This window comes from Lepidochelys kempii, chromosome 1 (assembly GCF_965140265.1).
Source record: "Lepidochelys kempii isolate rLepKem1 chromosome 1, rLepKem1.hap2, whole genome shotgun sequence".
Taxonomy (NCBI): domain Eukaryota; kingdom Metazoa; phylum Chordata; order Testudines; family Cheloniidae; genus Lepidochelys; species Lepidochelys kempii.
In genome coordinates, this window is record NC_133256.1 from 110,095,232 (window position 1) to 110,113,868 (window position 18,637).

Here is an 18,637-nt window from a genome sequence, read left to right on the forward strand (position 1 = left end):
GCAATCTAATATTTTTGTAAATTTAATATCTTTATAAATAATTGTCCGTCCACTCCCTTACATCAAAAGAAGGAATAAAAAGGGTTTTCTTAATGGTGGTGTTGCAGGAATGTGAAAGCTAAACTATTCTCTAACTAAAAGGGCTAATTTTAAACCTAATGATGTTATCATTTTACTCAACTCTTCCAATGCACTTCAGCTCTAGCTTGCAAAATCTTTGCTATTTCAGTTCACAGGTCTACACACAGTGCTATCCTAACTCATTTTATTATGGTTTTTATATTGCAGGCAATGGTATTCAAGAGACTAGGCAGAGAACAACAAAATGCATATTCACTTAGAAATTTTCAGGGCTTTAACAAAAGTCTTCATGAAGTTTAATGTTTAGTGTATTCATGTTTGTTTTGCCTAACACCAAAGTTGCTTTTGACTTTGCGTTTTACATATTAAGATTTATTATGTCATTCCTTGGTTTCTAGTTCTTCCGTATCGTATTATTTTTAGTGCATAAATGTTTTCCTGGTAGCATGAACAGTTGTCCACTTGTTTCTGTTAGCATAATATTCATGTTAGAACATACTCATATCACAGTACCCACTGATGAAGCTCAGGGTAACACAATTTACCCCCTTTTTTTCTTTTTTTAAAATCTCTAAGTCTCCTAGTACATTCTTGTCTGATCTTTGGTTTTTTTGGATTGTAAACTCCTTGAGGCTGGGGCCACGTCTTTGTTCATGTCTTGTACAATGTTGAAATACTGTTAGTTCTTAGGTATAAGTAAGATCTGCAGGATTGGGCCTTTAAAGTTGTGAATTACATTGCATAATTAGGAATGAGTTAGAAGAAATTATTAGCAATATACGTCAGAAAAGGAGGAATGTTTTAACTTGTATTTTATAAATTAACAATTTAATATTTCAAAGTTACAGTCAGCTTTTTATTGTATTTTTAACCTGTTTACAGAGGACAGTGAATTGCGAAGAACCTTGCAGAGTTTGGCCTGTGGGAAAGCACGGGTATTGATTAAAAATCCAAAAGGCAAGGATGTAGAAGATGGAGACAAATTCATCTTTAATGGTGAATTCAAGCATAAATTGTTTAGAATAAAGATCAACCAAATACAGATGAAAGAAACAGTATGTATTAAAATACTCTTACTCTTTGCATTTATTTTGATTAAACTGATATTGTACCTTGCTTACCTATATGTCCTGGCTGAGTTGACACAGTCTCTGCATTTCCAGCAATATTTTTCTCATCCTGGGAGGGGAGAAATATTTCTAGTCTCATTGGTAGTCCGTTTGTGTCCTAAATTGGTATGAGCTCACATTCCTTTCAATATATCTTAATTGTTTGGACAATGTAGTTGAAGTATTGACATCACATTGATTGAACAGAACAGAAGTAATGCTGTTAACACATCAACGGTTTTTATTTGGAGATAAGAGAGTTATTGAAATAATTATCATCCCCTCTGTTGCTGTGAATGACTTTGGGAATGGATCCCAATTCCTGGGGTCAGCATGATTGACGTGTTTAATTAGCATGTCCAGTTGTTTTCTTTGTCTTTAGCATACAGAACTCCTTGAAGCGTACAGTCCTGGAATTATTCTCTATTTCAGAAGGCTCATATACATTAAGGTTTAGTAGAAACCTCATCTGTATTGATGTATTTCTTAATTAAATAAATACTGTTGTTTTTTTAATTGTAGTTTGGTTTATCAAGTTTACTCTTTATAAGAACTATGTGAATTTTCTTTGCATATGCTTCATTTGTATCCTTAGTTTCCTTTAACAGCATCAGAACATCCGAGAGCCCAGGTTTTAGGTGTGTGTGCTTGTCTGTCAGAAAGAGAAGAATAAATGAATGTTGTTTCCTTCCACTTATTAATTGTATATTTCCCTAAAGCTTAAACAAACATTCAGAGACAGGAAAATTGGCAATTGAAAGACTGCTTGATGCATGTTGTCTTGTCCTTTAGGTTGAAGAACAGGTTAGCACAACTGAAAGAGTGTTTCAAGATAGACAATATCAGATTGATGCTGCTATTGTACGAATAATGAAGATGAGAAAGACACTCTGCCATAACCTTCTTGTTTCTGAATTGTATAATCAGCTGAAATTTCCAGTAAAGGTAAGTGAACTCAATTTCCTTTCAATCCATACTAGAATTTTTTTTAAATGTCTGGTTCGAGTGCTCACTCATGTCCATTCCATATTAGGTGTGTGTGCTCGCCACATGCACTGGTACTGGCATTTTTTCCCTCAGTGGTATCCGTAGGGGAACGGCTCTGGCGCCCCCTGGAGTGGCGCACACATGCTGCGGTATAAGGGGCGCTGCCGGCTCCCCCATCTCCAGTTCCTTCTTGCCGCCAGTGACAGTGCTGGAACATCTGCTGCTTCGGCTATCATTTTGTTTCATTCAGTGTTTCTTCCAAACGTTTCCTGTAAAGTAGTTGTAAAATAGTTAATAGTTCCCTTAGTGCTAATGCTAGCCTGGTCCCCAGGCTTTAAGCCCTGCGATTATTGTAAGTGGCCTATGCATATCAGCGACCCGCACGCTAATTGTTTGAGGTGTCTAGGCAAAGGACACACAAGCGCCAAGTGTCGCATCTGTAAATCCTTCAAACCCAAACAAAAAAAGGACAGACACATCTGTCTGAGGGCGCTCCTGATGGAGTCAGACCTGGAGTCGCTCCTGCTGGAGTCCCTGACCCCAGCATCCAGGTCCAACTTGGCCTCAAGCACTACAGCGTCCGTGCAGAGCACCCCGCCAGCACCGTCTTTGAGCCAGCACCGATCCCCCCTCCCCGGCTCCGGTCAAGAAGCCAAAGAGAACCACAAGGGGAAGATCCCCCATTTCCCATAAGGGAAAGGACAGGCCCAGAGGAGAATAAAGACCCGTGGCGAGTGGCTTGATGCCTCCATCAGGGAGTCGGGCCCCAGCTCAAGTTCAGTGGTCCAGCCCACTGGGCACTATGCCTGCCACCTGAGACAGTGACGAGGACCTCCGTCATCTAGATGTCCCGTCGACACCAGAGACCCTGCAGGCAGTGTAGGAGATCCTGTCGTTACCGATGCCGCCCACACCGGCTTTGGCGGTAGCCCAGTCCAAGGGTAAACCTGCTTGGGGACCTTACCGTGTGTCTGCATCTCAGTGACACCGCTCCCCATCATGGAGTCCCACCAGCGCTCGCCTGCTCTGAGCTGTCATGCCTCGGAGGCAGGCTCAACGAAGTGGCCAGTATGCCAGAGAGTATGCCAGCTCTCTGGGCAGCTCTCTCAAATGTGGCTGACTCTGCGGCTTGTGCTATGGCCTTGGCCATCTCCATGCAGTGGGCATCCTGGCTGCTCCTCTTGGGTCTGTCAACAGAGGCTCAGCAGTCAATGCAGGACCTTCCCTTCCACAGCCAGGCCTGTTTGCAGAAAAGACATCTTAAGGCCATTGAGCTTACTGACTCCCGCACTACCCTGAAAACTCTAGGGCTGTACATCCCCGGTCCAGTCTGTAAGCAGTTGAAACCACAGCCAAGGGAGCTGCCCCACAAAAAGAGCAGGGGCTACAAACTCCGCGCAAGCCACCCACCCGCTCCCTCCACCCAATCAGGCTCGACCCGCAATAAGCAGGGGAGCAAGCAGGCATTTTTAGGGTGCACTCAGACCTACCAGACTATACCCCAGATCTATCTATCCCGCCTTTTTCCAACAGCCTTTCTTTTTTCCTCCTGGCATGGACCACCATAACCTCAGACCGTTGGGTCCTCAGTACAGTGGCGCAGGGTTATATCCTACAGTTTCTGTCTACCCCCCACCCTGCTTCACCATCCCTCTTCAGGGATCCCCTCTCACGAGAGTCTCCTCGCACAGAAGGTAGAAGGATTGATGCAGCTGGGTGCGGTGGAATAGGTTCCCCGTGAGTACAGGAACAAGGGGGTCTATTCCCAGTACTACTTAATCCCAAAAGCCAAGGGTGATCTACGGCCCATCCTGGACCTACGAGATCTCAACAAATACCTAAAGAAGTTGAGGTTCCGCATGGTCTCTGTCATCCCCTCCCTGGATCCAGGAGACTGGTATGCCACCCTTAACTTGAAGTACTTTCATATAGCGTTCTTCCAAGGACACAGGCGCTTCCTATGCTTCATGATGAGATCAGACCACTACCAGTTTGTGGTCCTCCCTTTCAGCTTTGCGACAGCACCAAGGGTGTTTATCAAGTGCACGTCAGTGGTAGCAGCTTAACTCAGGCATCAGGGTATCCAGATCTACCCGTACTTTGACGACTGGCTGATCAAAGGTCAGTCCAGGTCCCAAGTCAAAAGGGATGTTGGCCACGTGCAGATCCTGGGCTTGCTGGTAAACGACAAAAGTCGACGTTGGTTCCAGTGCAGAGGATAGAGTTCATCTGAGCGGTGCTCGACTCCACCTGCACCAGAGTGTTGCTGCTGCAGGAGAGGTTCCAAGCATTGATGGACCTCTGCATGGTAGTCTCCATGTTCCCCCTAGCCAGGGCCAGGGTTTGTCTGCCCTTGCTGGGACACATGGCAGCATGTACATATGTCGTCTGCCATGTCAGGCTCTGGATGCGACCCTTACAGCAGTGGCTCGTGACTGTCTATTCCCAGTCCAGAGATCACCTGGAAAAGGGCCTCCCAGTGTCCTCGCAGAGGGTTTCCAACTGGATCACCTCCTGCATCTGGATCTGTTATGAACTGGCACAAGTTCCGCTGCCACTGATTGTGAGTGCCCACTCAACCAGAGTTCAGGTGTCTTCGGCAGCCTTCCTGGCGCACATCCCTATTCAGAACATTTGCAGAGCCCAGTTCACACGTTCACAGCGCACTACGCCATCATTCAGCAGGCCAGAGATGATGCTGAGTTCGGCAGAGCTGTGTTGCAATCTACGCGTTGGTGAACTCCTACCTGCCTCCATTCGCACTGCGTGGGAGTCACCTAATATGGAACGTACATGAGCAAGCACTTGAAGAAGAAAAGAATGTTACCTTTTCCGTAACTGGTGTTCTTTAAGATGTGTTGCTCATGTCCATTCTACAACCCGTCCTCCTTCCCCACTGTCAGAGTTTCTAGCAAGAAGGAACTGAGGGTGGGAGGAGCTGGCAGCGCCCCTTATAGCGCATGTGTGCGCCACTCCAGGGGGCACCATAGAATCATAGAATATCAGGGTTGGAAGGGACCCCAGAAGGTCATCTAGTCCAACTCCCTGCTCGAAGCAGGACCAATTCCCAGTTAAATCATCCCAGCCAGGGCTTTGTCAAGCCTGATCTTAAAAACCTCTAAGGAAGGAGATTCTACCACCTCCCTAGGTAACGCATTCCAGTGTTTCACCACCCTCTTAGTGAAAAAGTTTTTCCTAATATCCAATCTAAACCTCCACCACTGCAACTTGAGACCATTACTCCTCGTTCTGTCATCTGCTACCATTGAGAACAGTCTAGAGCCATCCTCTTTGGAACCCCCTTTCAGGTAGTTGAAAGCAGCTATCAAATCCCCCCTCATTCTTTTCTTCTGCAGGCTAAACAATCCCAGCTCCCTCAGCCTCTCCTCATAAGTCGTGTTCTAGACCCCTAATAATTTTTGTTGCCCTTCGCTGGACTCTCTCCAATTTATCCACATCCTTCTTGTAGTGTGGGGCCCAAAACTGGACACACTACTCCAGATGAGGCCTCACCAATGTCGAATAGAGGGGAACGATCACGTCCCTCGATCTGCTCGCTATGCCCCTACTTATAAATCCCAAAATGCCATTGGCCTTCTTGGCAACAAGGGCACACTGCTGACTCTCATCCAGCTTCTCGTCCACTGTCACCCCTAGGTCCTTTTCCGCAGAACTGCTGCCTAGCCATTCGGTCCCTAGTCTGTAGCGGTGCATGGGATTCTTCCGTCCTAAGTGCAGGACTCTGCACTTATCCTTATTGAACCTCATCAGATTTCTTTTGGCCCAATCCTCCAATTTGTCTAGGTCCTTCTGTATCCTATCCCTCCCCTCCAGCGTATCTACCACTCCTCCCAGTTTAGTATCATCCGCAAAATACAAAAAACCGGCCCCAGGACCGACCCTTGGGGCACTCCACTTGATACTGGCTGCCAACTAGACATGGAGCCATTGATCACTACCCGCTGAGCCCGACAATCTCGCCAGCTTTCTACCCACCTTATAGTGCATTCATCCAGCCCATACTTCCTTAACTTGCTGACAAGAATACTGTGGGAGACGGTGTAAAAAGCTTTGCTAAAGTCAAGAAACAATACATCCACTGCTTTCCCTTCATCCACTGAACCAGTAATCTCATCATAAAAGGCGATTAGATTAGACCAGAGCCAGTCCTCTACAGATACCACTGAGGGAAAACCTTCCCACAAGCACACACACCTAATATGGCATGGACATGAGCAACACATCTCAAAGAACACCAGTTACGGGAAAGGTAACTGTCTTTTTTATTATTTTTTTTCTATTCTTTTCTATCCTTCTAAAAGATGAAAAAATAAGTAGTGTAGAATTTAATGGTTGACTCAAAATCAAAGATTCAAATGTTAAAATGTTTTCTTTAACAATGAGAGGGGGAAGTCAGCAGGTTTTACCAGGAGTTTATATATTTTTATATTTAGAAATGCATTTTTAATTTGATGTATTTTGTTATACAATTTATAGAGCCAATTTTTAAAATAAAGATTACCGCCCTCATTTTACTATAGTGGGATTGAAAATAAAAAATTCTTTTTATATTTCATTTATATTACTAAACAGAATACCAATTTGATCTTTTCTTACAGCCTGGAGACTTGAAAAAAAGAATTGAATCTCTCATAGATAGAGACTACATGGAGAGAGACAAAGACAACCCCAATCAATACCACTACGTTGCATAACGGAGAGAACTTTTTTTTCTAAAAAACACCAGAATAATGTATTCAGGACATTGAATACCTATGCTATTTCCAGACTTTACTTTTAGCAGATCTCAAGTTGATGTATACTATTCAACCAGCTGCATGCACTGGTGTGGATGAGAAGCAAAGGAAAGGTTTCTTGGATCATCCTTGTCAAGACTCCTTAGTGATTTTTAAATGGCACATCTTTTATTTTTTAGTTCTTCCATTTGTTCTTTTGAATACTTCAAAATATGTTTGTTCTCCTTTGTTTAAAATTAACTTTTTGAAGTTGGAAGGGAAGGTAAAAAAATATTCTCTTTTTCTGTGACAGAGATGCAAGTCTGGCTTATTTATGTATGTGTTCATGACAGCACATCCATAAAGACCCTTAATGCTGCATTCTTTAGCTACAAAAATCACTCGGGTATCTTTTAAAATCCCTTTTAATTGATTAACCCTTTATGTACCAACACTCAGTGAATTTTTGAAATTATGCACCTTGATACTGTTTTCATGTTTGTTTAATTTTCTTTCAAAATAGTTCTAAACTTCAGTCTGGTTTGGATAAATCAGGTTTTGAAGTGAAATCTTCAAAGTGCCAAGAGGACAACTGTGTTAAAATGTCTGTAGTGAGCTGTCTGATTACTTAGCTAAGGTATTCATTTGTGGAATTTTTTGCTCTAAGGCAAGTGATTTGCATTACTGTTTATGTAAAACTTCAGTAAAATTTAGTGTTGCCTTTAGAGACAAATATAAGATAATTACTGTACAGTGTACTCAACACAGGAAGAGAAGATTTCAAAGGCTTTACAGTTTTGATGTGAAGTAATAGATTTTTGTCTTGAGAGACTAAGGATTTTGTGAGTTCCCTGTTACATATTGTATATATGTAAGTTGATTTGAAATAAAGAATGAAGAACATGTAGATCTGTTAGATAATTATAACTCTAAGGAAGATACTTTCTTGTGGTAATATTTACAAGCCTCTGTTTTATTTTACAGGATTTGCATAATGGTGTTTCATTCTGATTAAAAGCTACCAAAGGAGTTTTGATCATGGTCTAATGAGAATTTAACTAAGCAATATTTTCTTGGAAAAAAAATTACTAAATTTATATAATATGATTTTTGTGCATAAATTATAAGTCCACGACCCTTTCTTAAGTATCCATTGCTAAAAGCTGACATCTTGTGGGTTTCTATATTAAAGTCCTCATTCTGTCATCTGGTCTCATTAATTGTATTGCATTCTTTGAATTATTTTTATTCCCTTTCCTCTGTGTTAGAAATCAAACTCCCTATCATATGTTTAGTACAATAAAAGTATTTAAAAGCTATTTAATATTGTAATTTAATGTAGATTTATATTTTAACTTGCTTTAATATTTAAATCTTTAGTTAATTCAAATAAAATCTCATTGATATATATTAAATATTAATTTCTTAGCCACCATGTGAATTTGACACTTTATCTCAATCTGTCATTGAATATTAATTAACAGACCCTAACTTTTAACTAATTTATTTATTCCCTATTCACATCACAATCTGCCAAAGTCAGTTTGCTAAAACATACTGCTGTTTTTGGTGATTTAAAATAAAAAGCTTTATGTAATAAACACACAAATGTAACGTGGCAGAGGTTTCATCAGACTACAGACTTGTGAGTGATGGGCAGTAATCCAGTAACCTATGCTATTTGAACAATGCTCTCTACCTCAGGGGTTCTTAATCTTTTTCTTTCTGAGCCCCCTCCGCCCCCAACATGCTATAAAAATTCCACTGCCCACCTTGTCACAACAACTGTTTTTCTTCATACAAAAGCCAGGGCCGGCAGTGGGGGTACCAAACAGGGCAACTGCCCATGGCCCCAAGCCACAGGGAGCCCCCCGCAAAGCTACATTGCTCAGACTTTGGTGTCCGCCCTGGGTGTCAGGGCTCAGGGACCCAGGCTTCAGCCCCATGCGGTGGGGCTTTGGCTTTCTGCCCTGGGACCTAGCAAGTCTAATGCTGACCCTGCTTGGTGGCCCCCCCAGGCGGCCCCGGACTCCTGATTGAGAACCACTGCTCTACCTTATCTTTCCTGCCCTCCACCCAAAAAATAAACTCTTAACTTTCTGACTAGTGTTTGATTAAAAACAAATTGTTAAAAAAAATTGATGCTATTAACGATAAGATATATTTTCATCAACAAGTGAAATGGCTCTCCCTGTGGAAGCAAGGTAATTGACAGACAAGAATTCTGAGCTATGTAATAAAAAAAAACATACCTAGAGAGTGGTATTTGTTAGCCAAATTACTCTCACTCGTATAGCAATAAGATTTTTTAGAATCTTTTTTTGTTAGAATTTTTGCAGCCCAAACAAATGAGTAACCATTTTAAAACTAATACATTTGCATCCAAGTCACTAGTGACCGGATGTTTATTGGCTTATGTGAAATGAGTTGATCTTAGTACAGTTCCTTGTGTTTATATCACAATGAGGACTTTTGTTGCAGTGACTGAGACTGAAGGTTGTACAGTCTCTGTGCCACTATAATGAAAATGGCATATGGTAATAATATTGTAAAATAATACTGTAATTGTCTGATTATGGTACCAGATATACACATCTCTAGTATTAGAGGCCAAACATTCTTTATTCACCCCTGATATGGCAGTAGTATATCGTGTAAATTAAAGCCAACCTATTATCTAAATTGTCCCTAAATTAGCACAAACAGTAATTGCCACTCAAGCCCCAATTTCTCCGCTGCTGATTCATATTCAGACACTAATGAAAGTGTTCATTAGATGCTTGTTTAAAAAATTGGTGAATTCTGTGGTACAGATGTGGGGACCCGCATGAAAGATCCCCATAGCTTATATTTTACCAGCTTAGGTTAAAAACTTCCTTAAGGCACAAATTCTTTTCTTTGTCCTTGGATGGTATTGCTGCCACCACCAAGTGATTCACACAAAAATTCAGGAAAGGGTCACCTGGAGTCCCTATTCTCCCAAAATATCCCCCTAAGCCCCTTCACCCCCTTTCCTGGGGAGGCTTGAAAACAATATATTAACCAATTGGTTACAATGTGAGCACAGACCAAACCCTTTGGGTTTTAGGTCACTGAAAATCAAGCAGGTTCTTAAAAGAATAATTTTATTTATTAAAAAAAAAAGAATCATACTTGCAAAATCAGGATGGAAGGTAACTTTACAGTTATATAAATAAAAAGACTTAAAATACAGAGGATTCCCCTCTGACTCTGCTTCCCAGTTACAAAACAGGAATGAAACTACCTCTTAGCATAAGGTGCCTCTTGAGGACTCCAACAGTTAAATACCATATCTGGGCTCTGGGTTTTTTTTGGAGAGGGAGAGTTTTGGGGGGTTGTGCCTTTTTTTTTGTGGGGAGAGGAGGAAAAAGAGGTGTAACTATTTTTTCGTGTACTAGGAAGAGGTTATGTTGAAGCATGCTGCCTGTAGCCTATCTCATAGGCCTCAAGTAAGACTATAGAAAAGTAGCTCAGGACATAAAGGTTTCTCTCCCAGGATTGATTAACATGATGAGGAGAGTAACCAAGTGATTTACCTTCCTGATGAAGAGCTGACCCTCCTTCATTCTCTGCACCATGAAACTTACTAGAAACAGAATTTCAGGGGTAAGACAAATAGTTCTAAAGCATGAGAGAGAGGATATCCTTTAACCAAGCTGGGCAAGCGAAATAATCATATTACAATATCCTGTGCTCCATATCTTCTTTTCCACTACAGCATCTAACCATCTTTATGACAACACATTTTTATGGACTAAAAGGTATAGCCAATTAATTGATTATACTTGCCATTTGATATTAAGAATATTCAAGAGACTACATAACCAAGCTCAGCCAAATTTATTATCTAAAGATAAAACACACTACGGTACATGAAAAAGTTAATACATCACCAATCCTGCCCAGGAACTAAAGTCTTGCAGTGTGTTCAGTTCATCTTGTACAGAGAATGTGCTTCCTAAGTGCCCCCTTAAACTGGCCATCTTTTATAGCATAGCTGTTTACAAGTAACAGAGCACTTAAAGTTTAACAAGCCAGCTTTGTCTTTGGTGCCTCCTTGTACTTCCCCATCTTTCGTTTGAATATTAAATACCAAATGTTAAGGGGCATGAAGATACTCCCTAATACAAAGCATTCATACATCTTTCATTATTTCCTTGTACTACATTCTACCTTTGTTTCATAATGCTCGTACATCTAGTTTTTGACAGTTTTTGTATTTGCTTAAGCCAAGTGCTGAGCTATACGTCTCCCAGGGCATCATGGGATATATGCCGAAGCATAAATGAGTAAAAATAAGTAGTGTACAACTTAGCATAATTACCCAGCACACACACATGTATATGGTATTTATATAATAAATAGCTATTCATGTCGTGTATGTAAACATAACCTAAATGCACTGGCTAACACTACCTTGCTGCTTTTTTGCACTGGGTTAGCCAAAGAAGTCTTAATAGAATTTTCTAGTTTTTTTCAAAACACATGAATTTTAGAAAAATCTATAAATCCTAAACTATGATTCTACTTTACAACACCTTCTCCCCCCTTTTTTTTTTTTTAAAGTATGCAAAAGTGCAGTTAACTTCACACAAACAGCCTCAACTAGGATCCCTTAACCTAGAACTATGAAGCATATCTATCCATTATATGGTCATCTTCAGTGTCTACTGAAACTTTCAATACCTTTTAATCATACAGTGATTGTGTAGACTTGACCTTCCTTAGGATTATCTTTTAACAATTTCTGATTTGGCAAAAGCAGACTGAGGCATTTCCCATAGTTCCAGATGGAGGAGGTAATCTCTTTTATTGAACCAACATCTGTTGGTGACAGAGACAAGCTTTTGAGCTTTCACTAAGGTTGGTCCAATAAAATGTATTACCTCACCCACCTTCTCTGTAATATCCTGGGACCAACATGGCTATAACAACACTGCATACAAAGATTCCATGGGTCGTACAAAGAGTTACTGCAGTGGTCCCCACATAAATGTCCCATGGTGCCCGCCAGGGCATTTACGCACGCCCGCCTAGTGCCTAGCAGGGAAGAGAAGCCACGGCCTGGTGCCTGCTGGGGACAGAGAACTCTGGGGCTGCAGGCTGCGGTCACCGGTGTTCTCTGTCCCTGTCAGTTGCAGGGCCGCAGCTTCTCTCTGGTTTCTCTCCACGCTGCCCAAAACTGCCCCCACCAAAAAAAAACCCTGCTCGGACTCTGCTGCCCCAAGAATGGACGGAATGCCACCCTGTCGCATGTGCTGCCCCAGGCACATGCTTGCTCTGCCGGTACCTGGAGCTGGCCATGTATGTGAATATTCTTCCACTGCACTGATACTTCTGTTTTCTTGTGCTTTGCGATTTATTATTTTTTGAACATTTTGCCCCAAAATGAGTGGTTCAAATAAAAGACAAAGTAGGAATTATTTCACCACAGAGTGGGAAGAATCCTATTGTTTTATTGAAAATAAAGGAAAATGTGTTTGCTTATTGTGCAGTGGTACTGTTGCAGTGCTGAAAAAACTTAATGTCGAACGCCATTTCCAAACTAATCATGGCTCTTTTGACTTTAGCCATCCACTTAAATCTGAGTTGAGAGAGAAGAAAATTAATCAACTCTAATCAAACCTATCTGCTCAGCAATCTGTTTTCACTAGACAAGTGGTAAAGTCTAAAAGTGCTACTATTGCTTCCTTTAAAATTGCGCATCTGCTCGCAAAGAAGAAAAAAACATTTCAAGATATTGAATTGTTGAAGGAAGCATTTTTGACTGGTGCTGATAGCCTGTTTCAAGGATTTCCTAACAAGCATGAGATTTTGTCGGCAATACAAGACTTGCAGTTATCAAGCACAGTTACGAGGAGGATACATGCAATTTCAAGCGACATGCAAACTCAGCTAAAGGATGACTTGGAAATATGTGACTGGTTTTCACTGCAGTTTGATGAGTCGACAGATATATTGGATACAGCGCAGTTGGCAGTTATGGTGAGGATGGTATTTAGTGACTTCACAGTAAAAGAAGAGTTACTAAAAGTATTGCCTATGAAGGGGTGAACAAAGGGTGAGGACATCTATCATTTATTCAAATCATACACAATGTCAATTAGAATGCCACTACACAAGCTGTCTGCGATCACCACAGATGGGGCACCAGCAATGATGGGCAGCGCCAATGGATTCATTGCACTCTGCAAAAAGAATAAATCCTTTCTGAACTTTGTCTTATCATTGCATTATCCACCAAGAAGCTTTGTGCGTCAAAGTTCTTTCTTTTCAACACGTCATGAATGCCGTTATTAAAATAATTAACTCTATTCGAGCGAAACGTTTGCAACACCGACTTTTTAAGGCCCCGTTCGAAGATGTTGATGATAAACAATCTGATCTTATCTTGCACACAGAAGTATGATGGCTGAGCAAAGGTAAAGTTTTTGCACGTTTTGTAAGCCTAACTGAAGAGATCTGAAGTCCACAAAACAGAACTTCAAGCAACTAGAAGACTCCAGCCGGTTAATGGACTGGGCTTTTCTTGCCGACATCACTGACAAATTGAACATTTTTAAATCTTGAGCTCCAGGGACAAGACAAACATGTGGCTCAAATGATAGGTTCTGTAAAACCATTCAAAGCAAAACTGATCCTGTGGATGTCACATATGAAGCCTAAGTCTCGCTACATTTCCCAAGTATGAAGAAAATGGTATGTGACAGTGATTTTAACCCATTACCATTTGTTATCCACATTCAAACACTTTGGAACAATTTGAAAAGAGATTTCAACAGTTCACCATCACTGAGCCTGTAGTTTCCTTTCTTGTGAATCCTTTTACTTGCCAAATAGAGGTAACAGAAATGGCTACATCAATTGTGAGTCTCATTCAAGTAAGAACTGAAGATGTGGAACTGGAGATTTTGGACCTTCAAAATGATACTGTTCTAAAATTCTGCGCAACCGATGAAAACTTTTGGAATCTGGTTGACAGAAAAAAGTTTCCTGCCTTAAAAAATGTAGCATACTATAATATAAAGGGAAGGGTAAACCCCTTTAAAATCCCTCCTGGCCAGAGGAAAAATCCTCTCACCTGTAAAGGGTTAAGAAGCTAAAGGTAACCTTGCTGGCACCTGACCAAAATGACCAATGAGGAGACAAGATACTTTCAAAAGCTGGGAGGAGGGAGAGAAACAAAGGGTCTGTGTCTGTCTGTATGCTGCTTTTGCCGGGGATAGAACAGGAATGGAGTCTTAGAACTTTTAGTAAGTAATCTAGCTAGGTATGTGTTAGATTATGATTTCTTTAAATGGCTGAGAAAGGAACTGTGCCGAATAGAATGACTATTCCTGTCTGTGTATCTTTTTTGTAACTTAAGGTTTTGCCTAGAGGGATTCTCTATGTTTTGAATCTAATTACCCTGTAAGGTATCTACCATCCTGATTTTACAGAGGTGATTCCTTTACTTATATTTACTTCTATTTCTATGAAAAGTCTTCTTGTAAGAAAACTGAATGCTTTTTCATTGTTCTCAGATCCAAGGGTTTGGGTCTGTGGTCACCTATGCAAATTGGTGAGGATTTTTACCAAACCTTTCCCAGGAAGTGGGGTGCGAGGGTTGGGAGGATTTTGGGGGGAAAGATGTGTCCAAACTACATTTCCCAGTAAACCCAGTTAGAGTTTGGTGGTGGCAGTGGATATTCCAAGGGCAAAGGATTAAATTAATTTGTACCTTGGAGAAGTTTTAACCTAAGATGGTAAAAGTAAGCTTAGGAGGTTTTCATGCAGGTCCCCACATCTGTACCCTAGAGTTCAGAGTGGGCGAGGAATCTTGACACATACAAAATAAAATCTTATTTCGGTTCCACTTATCTATGCAAAGTTCTGTTTTCAACAATGAACATCATAAAATCAAAATACAGATCTCCGCTTACAGATGCCCATCTTGACAATTGCTTATGAACGGAAATATCATCCTACTCTCCTAACTACGAAAAATTGGCTGTAGAAATGCAGTGCCAAAAATCACACAGACTTTATTAGAAAAAACACGTGAATTAATTATACCTATTTTCCATTAAGTGCTGATGAGCGTGTATGATTAACTTGTGTTTAACTTTTTTCATATTTGTTTGTTACTTGTAAACAATACAAAGAATATTTTTTAATTAACCATTACCGGCTATCTATGTTAAAGTAAGAATAATAAATGCTGAACTGCTGGTCCAAATGTAATGTTTTACTTTTTAAAAATAAATAAAATGAAAACTGTTTGTTTATTTTGTAAAAACGCCTTAATTTTTCTTACAGGTAGATTAAAAAAGAGCAAATTCACATGGTAAGGTGAAAGAGTAATTGCAGAATAATTTAATTAATACCTTTTCCATGTAAAATTACCTTTTCTATCATGGATTCATATATTACATAATATTAAATATTATTTTTGTACTATTTAATGTACAATTACAAAATAAGCTTAGAAAAGTTGTTGGCCCCCGTCACACCCTTCTGAAAACATGAATGTGCTATTGGCCACAAAAGGGTTGGGGACCACTGAGTTAGTATATCTCTATATCCAAACAGCTGGGTCATGTAAAATTAAATTATGGTAGTATATGGAAAGTTCAAAAGTTATGTTGATGGAATATTGAGATATCAGAAATGTATGAAACGAACTACAGTATGAATGCTCTGTAGCTCACATTTCTAATATGCTACCTGTGACTATAAGTATTGTGTCTTTAAAAAATGTAAAGCTAGAAGGGAAAATGAAAGGCTGACAGAACTAAGCGGGCTCAGTTAAAAATTGTGATTTTTCCATAGTTTCCAATCTGTGGTGGTTTTGTTTTTATAAAGCAGAATCAATTTTTAAAATAAACCTTGACTTTCTCCTGACTTTTGGGAGCTGGGGCAAACCTTCTCTTAAAGGAGCTTTCTGGCTGAGGATGTGGCAGATAAGTTTCAGCTTTAACTTCAGGTTAAATATTAGTTTTTCCCTTCTTAGCCCTAGGGTTAGTCAATAATCAGGTCCTTGCAGGTTGTTTCCCATAAGAAGAGACACCTTTGAAGTCCACTACTCTTGTGATAGCACCTGGTTTACCTACAAGGAATGTACCTAAGAGCCTGTCTCCCCAGGCCCCAAACAGGAGCCTACGGTCCTCGCGCCAAATGCCCCAGGCGCCCCTCCAGCCTCGCCTCGCGGTCGCTCAGCCTCGCGCACGCGGTTTTCTAACCGACGTCTTCGCCCCCCGCTGCTCCGAGGCAGGTATAACCCGCCCCGCCCCCCCGGAGGGCACCCTCACCGCGCAGGCGCGGGCCAGCCCGGCCGGGGCCCCCTATTGTTTCCACGGCCTGACTCCACCAAGGAGCTGAACTGCTCCCTGAGGGCGCCCCCGGCCTCACTCCCGGCCCCGAGAAGCCGGCTGGGCTGGGTTATGGTCTAGCCACCTGCGACCGGAGCTACGAGCCCGGGGCGGTTTTAGTCCGGCCGCGGCAAGGGCTGCAGGGGCCCGGGCGGAACTCAGCTGGCGGGCGGGGGACGCCGGATGTGTCGGTCCCACCCTTCCAGCAACGCCCGCCCCGCCTCTGCGGAGGTCCCTGGCCAGCCTAGGAAGCCGGCCAAGACCGAAGGGGGGGGGGGGGAGGAGGGCCTCTTCCCCGCCATCTCGTATCCTCTCGCGATAGTCTCCCCGCCCCCTCTCTTTGGCGGCCGAATCACGTGACGCCATGAGCGGTTGCGTCAGCAGTCATATGACCGGGCGAAGTTCGGCGGGGGGAGGGGGTGTCTCTCGTGTCCGGCAGCAGGGGTAGCTGTAGTGCGGAGTCTCTCCTGCCCGACGCGGCTCCCTTATGGCGCGGATCGGCTGCGGGCTGCCCCTGGCCGCTGTGCTGCTCGGTAAGAGGCGTCGGGCCCGGCCGCGCCGCTTCACCCCCGGGAGGGGCCCCGATCTTCGGTCCGTGGCGGAGGCGGTCGCGGTTCGCCGGCGGGGCCTTGCCCCGCCTTTCCCGGCTGCGCAGCCCGGCGCGGGCAGCTGGTGGCTAGGCAGGGGCTCCGGGCCCGCCCCGCGCTGGGGCCGCGGCCTGGGGCTGGCCTGTGACAGGTGGACGCGTCGGGCCGCGGCGCTGTGTCCTCGCCAGCGGCTGCCCAGAGCGGGGCCGGGCTGTGGCAAGCGGCGGCGCAGGCAGCGAGTAGCGCAGCCTGCCTCGGAGTGGGGTGGGGGGGCGGTCAGCGCCTTGTCCAAACCCGTCCCGTTTCCTTCAGCCCCCGTGGAGCCCTGAGCGAGCAAATCCGCCCTCCGGCGCTGCCGTGGGGGCTGGAGAGGGGCTTGTGGCGTCAGGCCAGAGGAGTTTGGGCTGGATGCGGGGCTCTCTTCCTGCTCCGCACTGAAAATCTCTCTTGCTCTGATCTTGCTTCCCTCTGCTGTGTTCTATTTTAATGTTGTAACTTTAAACTTGTTCGGGTTCAGGTTTCTTGGAAAGATGCTCAACCTTGTGTGGTGTTCTTGGATTTGCCAGATAAACGTACACTACAGTTTAAGGGCAAGCTTCTTTCCTAAGGCTGAGTGGAGGGTGAGTCCTCAATGGACCCTGTCCCTGGAGGCTAGGCATACCAGGTGGAACCCCTGATACCCTCTCCCATCTCCTTTGTGTTCCCGGGGCCAGGAAATGAGAGGCCGAGGCACAAACTTGGAAGCGATGTAGCAATACCCAGCAGACCTCCCCTGCATGAGAGAAATTCTTTGGTCATACACAGTCAGATTACAGCCTTCTATGTTGTTTGGCCCTTAGATGTCTTAAAATCAAATATCTAGAGAACTTGACTGCACTACAAAGTTCTACTGCCTGAATATGGCTGTGAACCATTAAGTTAAATGACATGGTGTTGACAACTTTAATGGTCAGTGTAGATAGGACACATATAGTCAATGTTGTGTTTGTAACACATTCAGAGCATCACCAATGCATTGATATCTGGCTGATTCTGCAGACTGATGAAACAGTAGCTCTCAGGTGTAGTGAACTTTCCCATTCATTTTAGGGGCTTGTTGTCTAATGTGACTATTTTAAATGACAACATTAGCTCCCTGCTGAGTATGTTCAGCAGAAATAGGGGAGGGTGCAGTGGGAATAGAACTAAACTTCCATCCCTCAAATGTAGTTGCTACTGCTGAAATGTGGAGGGAAAACTTGCAGGGAGAGTAAAACTGAAATCAGTATCACTAAGTAAAGGATCCTCTATTGGATTTGGGGAAGCAGTGAAAGGAATGGGTTTGTGAGGGCAATGTAGCCTAATTTTGGCTTTCCTGATGCATGTTGTAAGTGCTCCTTTCACCTAATTCCAGTCTAAGGTGCAACTTTGAACCTTGCCAGTGATGTATTGGCTCTCAGTTCTTGCATTGGATGTACTGATTAAACATGGTAATCTACCAGTTACTTGCTGGAAAGCACTAACTCACGAGGGCAATTGAGGAGATGTGCATAATCCAGTTTAAAAGGCCAGTAAATACTTTTCAGACACAATAGATGCAAGAACAATGTCATTAATCTATTTGTTTTTCTTTATAATGTGCATTGGTCATACTGGGGGACAAGACAGGGATTCAGAGTGGTAATCGTGTTAGTCTGAATCAGGAAAAATAACAAGGAGTCCTTGTGGCACCTTAGAGACTAATAAATTTATTTGGGCATAAGTTTTCATGGGTTAGAACCCACTTC

The 18,637-nt window shown here is 42.8% G+C and overlaps 2 protein-coding genes and 1 long non-coding RNA gene across 7 annotated transcripts in view; 2 read left to right on the forward strand and 1 right to left on the reverse strand.

Annotated features, from left to right (window-relative positions):
* CUL4A (cullin 4A) overlaps positions 1-7,942 on the forward strand; it is an 84,378-nt gene extending 76,436 nt beyond the window's left edge. For all 3 annotated transcript variants that reach the window (XM_073350371.1, XM_073350381.1, XM_073350390.1), the window contains 3 exons: positions 964-1,136; positions 1,983-2,135; positions 6,797-7,942. In XM_073350371.1, the coding sequence (XP_073206472.1) occupies positions 964-1,136; positions 1,983-2,135; positions 6,797-6,892 (422 nt within the window). In that variant the 3' untranslated portion in view covers positions 6,893-7,942. The remainder of the gene's footprint in view (positions 1-963; positions 1,137-1,982; positions 2,136-6,796) is intronic.
* Positions 201-16,531, reverse strand: LOC140913668 (uncharacterized). 2 transcript variants are annotated; one of them, XR_012159637.1, is made up of 3 exons: positions 16,225-16,531; positions 3,142-3,417; positions 201-2,446 (listed from the first exon to the last, which is right to left on the reverse strand). It is a non-coding gene; the product is annotated as an uncharacterized lncRNA (long non-coding RNA). The 2 variants fall into 2 exon arrangements; XR_012159638.1 differs by lacking the exon at positions 16,225-16,531 and adding an exon at positions 4,016-5,135.
* A 132-nt stretch (positions 16,532-16,663) lies between these two features.
* LAMP1 (lysosomal associated membrane protein 1) overlaps positions 16,664-18,637 on the forward strand; it is a 32,959-nt gene continuing 30,985 nt past the window's right edge. The window contains exon 1 of one of the 2 annotated variants that reach the window (XM_073350412.1): positions 16,664-16,817. In XM_073350412.1, coding sequence (XP_073206513.1) covers positions 16,772-16,817 — 46 coding nt within the window. In that variant the 5' untranslated portion in view covers positions 16,664-16,771. The remainder of the gene's footprint in view (positions 16,818-18,637) is intronic. The other variant, XM_073350402.1, reaches the window with a different exon arrangement.